The sequence below is a fragment of the Cornus florida genome, unplaced genomic scaffold, assembly GCF_030987335.1.
Source record: "Cornus florida cultivar Cherokee Brave unplaced genomic scaffold, ASM3098733v1 CherokeeBrave_3.0.0_Hap2_Chr11, whole genome shotgun sequence".
Classification (NCBI taxonomy): Eukaryota; Viridiplantae; Streptophyta; class Magnoliopsida; order Cornales; family Cornaceae; genus Cornus; species Cornus florida.
Genome location: NW_026775581.1, coordinates 127,555,127 through 127,559,639, shown reverse-complemented (window position 1 = coordinate 127,559,639; position 4,513 = coordinate 127,555,127). Strand labels below are relative to the sequence as shown.

The window sequence follows — 4,513 nt, the reverse complement described above, 5'->3', positions numbered from 1 at the left end:
ATATGAGAGAAATTTGAAGAAAAAAAAATGTTGAATTTAATTGAAGAAGAGGAATATAAGTTTTTTTAAAAAGGGAATTAGAAGACGAGGAGGAGGAGTAAAAGAAAGAAAAAAAATATATATATATATATATATATATATATATATATATATAGAGAGAGAGAGAGAGAGAGAGAGAGAGAGAGAGAGAGAGAGAGAGAGAGAGAAATTAATTATTAAAAAAAAAAACATTTATGGGGATAGTGGTAAGGTTGGTGACATTGGTGAAAGGGATATGTTGTAGTTTGGCAGGGTTGAGACATGATATGGGCATTCTTTGGTTGATAAAGAAGAGTTTGGATAATTGGATGGGGACGTTTGTGAAGAGAATGAGTAGGAAGGGTGTTTTGACTGTTTTGCGTTGATGCTATGACAAATTTTCCCCCACGAAAAAGTTGTGTAAATCCTTTCACAAAATTTTGGCGCAGTTTTGGTGGGCTAGCTGGGATAGTCAAACTCTTGTTCATTGGATTTTTTTGGGGACAAATTGGTCATGGGAAGACACATCCCTCCCCCTTCACCCAAAATATAATTTTTTTCATCCAGAGTACCACATCATCAATAACGTTTACTAATCATACCTTATCAACATATATATAAAATATATTACTTTATTATTAAGTCATTGATAATTTGTAGTGGACCTGTACTTTCACTTACCGATCAGTTACTATAGTTTTAATTAATTCACTTTGACAAATAAACTAAAGTATTCTGTCTTTAAATCATTTTCCTACTTTAATTTATTTTGATATGGTCTTAATTAATTTAATTTGACAAATAAACTAAAATATTCTACCTTTAAATCATTTTCCTACTTTAATTCATTTTGACATGATCTTAATTAATTCACTTTGATAAATAAATTAAAATATTTTATCTTTAAATTATTTTGCTATTTTAATAATACCATGTCACCACTGCCATGGAGCATTAAAGTTTTTTCTCTTATTTAATTTGTCCACCCAATAGGGTCAAGTTTATTTTTTGCCCTTTACAAGTGTGAACACATCAGATCCCTCCAAACAATCCCCACCAATGCACCAAGACCCAATAATGACAAATGTCCATCAACAATTTTGTACTAAAAAAAAATTATAGTCCCATTACCTTTTATAGTGAAGAAAGAATTGCTCATAAAAGGGGGTCTATAGGGATCACAAGCTCATTTTTTTGACTTGAAAGCTTCAAAGGAACTCCCCTACCCACCACCATGGATGCCCACCAAGTTTTCCACATGACTGTAGGAGTTGGAGAAACTAGCTACGCCAAAAACTCTTCACTTCAGGTCTCTCTCTCTCTCTCTCTCTCTCTCCTTGTACCATCCTAGGCAAAATCTATTCTAAACATATGCTATAAAAAGCTTAATATGTAACTATATATATTATCCTTTAAAATCTCGTACAAACGCATGGACCTTAATTTTATGCAGAAGAAGGTCTCTGATACGGTGAAGCACATAACCTTAGAGACCATTCAGGACGTCTACCTCACAACAGCTCCAAAGGGCATAACAATAGCTGACTTGGGTTGTTCCTCCGGACACAACACACTATCCATCATACGGGAAATGGTGGATGCTATTGAAGCCACGAGTCGGAAACTCTTGCAACCGGCACCAGAGTACCGAGTGTACCTGAATGATCTTCCGGCCAACGACTTCAACACAATCTTCAAGGCGTTGCCGGATTTTATTAGGGAGCTCAGGGAAGGGAGAGAAGATGGGGGTCCATGTATTTACATAGCTGGGTATCCAGGCACCTTTTATGGAAGGCTGTTTCCTAACAACAGCTTGCACTTCATCCATTCCTCCAATAGTTTGCACTGGCTCTCTAAGGTATAAGCTTCTTTTCTTTTCTTCAACTTTGTTAGCTTTTTGGGAACATATACAAGTATGAATTTCTAATTCTAAAAAGTTTTTATTGATTGATCTCTATTCAAACTAAACACTAGAAAAAGTTATTAGGGGTTATGAGCCTTATATCTTTTCAAATTAGAGGGCGCAAACTTAGTGAGCGCTTGATCACAATAGTTTGCTCTTAAAACTAAAGAACACGAGTTACATGACACGGCACAAAGTCCGATTCAATATCAAAATTTGTGGTCTAGTGACATCTCTTATTCTTTTAAAATTAAAAGTACAAGGTTCAAGTCTCTCCAATAGCACCGTGAGAGTCATTTATCTGGAAAAACAAGAAGAAAATATTTCATTCAACAATCATTATGGACAATCTGAAAACAGTTGATGGGCATTCTCATGGAAACATAAGAGACATAAATGTGGTGTTTGTTTGCAGTGTGTGTTGGATGTGTTTTATCACCCACCACCCACAGATATAGACGGGGTCCTACCCTGAATAGTATCATTTGTCTTAATTGGAACTCTGAACTCTTATTCTTTTCTTCAGAGTGCAGAGCATATACTAATACTGTCAAAGATAAACCTCCTTAGTATGTATTTTTGTACATTAGATATACAAATGAAAAATAGGTATATGCAACATTTACTTCTTGTAAGTCGATAGTCTGACCTATATCGGCCATCATGTTATGTAGGTTCCTCCAGCACTCTATGATAAGCAGGGCAAGTCAATAAACAAAGGCAATGTTTACATATCTGAATCCAGCCCTTCTCAGGTGTGCGAAGCATACTTCAGACAATTCCAAGAGGACTTCTCACTGTTCCTCCGGTCACGATCCGAGGAGCTGATCAGCCGGGGAAAGATGGTGCTGATCTTGGTGGGACGGTGGAGTTCAAATCATATTGACAGAGGCAACTCGTTCTTCTGGAAACTTTTGTCTCAATCCTTTGCCATTTTGGTTTCTCAGGTACCGTAAGTGCTACTAAATTGCTTGGTCATATATGTAAGAGCACATTTTTTTTTTTTTTAATACACATACATATATATAAATTTGAATGAGGGAGGGCCAATGGTAAGATTACTCTATTAAAACCAGAAGGCCACAAGTTAAAAACAGGAAATAGCGTATCGGTATGTCTTGTCCACTGGGCTTACTCTTTATACATATGAATATGTATTGATACTAGTTATGTGGTTTTCTAGGGAGAAATTGAGGAGGAAAAGCTTGATTCTTATGATGTTCATTTTTATATACCATCCAAAGATGAACTAGAAGATGAAGTTAGGAGAGAGGGTTCTTTTGAAATGGACCGGTTTGAAATGTTTGAATACGAGAAGGATGTTGGGGACAAAATGAGCTATGGAACGGCAGTTGCAATGACAGTTAGGGCCATCCAAGAGTCAATGATTTGCCACCATTTCGGAGAAGGAATTGTTGATCGTTTGTTCAAGATCTATGGAAGATTAGTGGATGAAGAGATGGCTAAAGAAGAGATTAGGCCCATTACTTTTGTTGCTGTTCTTAGAAAATTGTGACCACGAACATGAAAATTACCAGTGATCAGTGGATGGTGGATTTGGAATTTTAGTAGCGTGACAAAGTTGAATTAAACAAGTAAAAAAGAAATTGTGAATCAATACAAGAATGATTTCTGTCTTGAATTCATTCTTGCTCTTTGACACTTTCTGTAAATATTTATGCTGATATGCTGGGCACTTTTAGAGTTCAAAACTACAGTTTTTTCCTGGAAGCTAATTAACTGAGGCAGACCAGACGATTAATTAGGCGTGGCGAGAGAGTTCGAAACAATACTACTTGGAAAGATTCACATGTTTGTTCCGAGTGTACATGAAGGTGCAAAAGCAATATTATCTAATGACTTTGTGCTATTCAACAAAGGAAATGTGAAAAAAATGGCAGACGTTGTAGGAAAGAAGAACTTGCTATGCACTCCTCAATAGAGTCGAAAAGGATTAGGCGTCTCATCTCTGATCCTTTCTCCAAGAATTCTTTAATTATCTAAGTTTGTTCAGAAACTTGATCACATGCTTTGTGAAAGGCTGGAGAAATTAGAAGGTGGAAAAAGTTTTCCACTGATCGATTTCAATATGAAGGTAGGAACCTGATGTAAGCAAATTCAACCATATTTAAAATACATGGTTCTAATGCATAAATATTGTTTAGAAACGTACCTGCCATCTTTAGCCGTTTGTGTTTGAGAACAATCATTATAGAAACACTCTGATTCACATAAACACTTCACCACACAGAAACACTCTTCAACGCTCACCTTTATCTGTGAAACTGAACGATAATTTCAGACCTTTCCTTCACGTATATATATAGAGGGTTGGGACCGTTTCTAAGCATTGCCAAGAGGAAACATGTTGGTTCCATCAACCAACACATCCCTCTGTAATTAAATAACTGTTATGATACAATGTTACATCTCCTAGATAATAAAATAATTTAAATAAAATTAAGATTAATTATTATAAAAAGACCATTAAATTCTTACATTCCCCCACTTGTTCTTATAATCATAATTAATTAATTAATTATTATTATTATTATTATTATTATTATTATTATTTTTTATGAAAAAATATTT

General features: G+C 35.2%; 1 protein-coding gene across 1 annotated transcript; it reads left to right on the top strand.

Annotated features, from left to right (window-relative positions):
• Positions 1–1,148: 1,148 nt before the first annotated feature.
• LOC132286402 (probable methyltransferase TCM_000336) lies at positions 1,149–4,052 on the top strand. The gene is made up of 4 exons (XM_059788735.1): positions 1,149–1,327; positions 1,472–1,876; positions 2,596–2,868; positions 3,105–4,052. Exons 1-4 carry the CDS (start codon positions 1,253–1,255, stop codon positions 3,435–3,437), a joined length of 1,086 nt encoding a protein of 361 aa, XP_059644718.1. The 5' UTR covers positions 1,149–1,252; the 3' UTR covers positions 3,438–4,052.
• Positions 4,053–4,513: the final 461 nt, after the last annotated feature.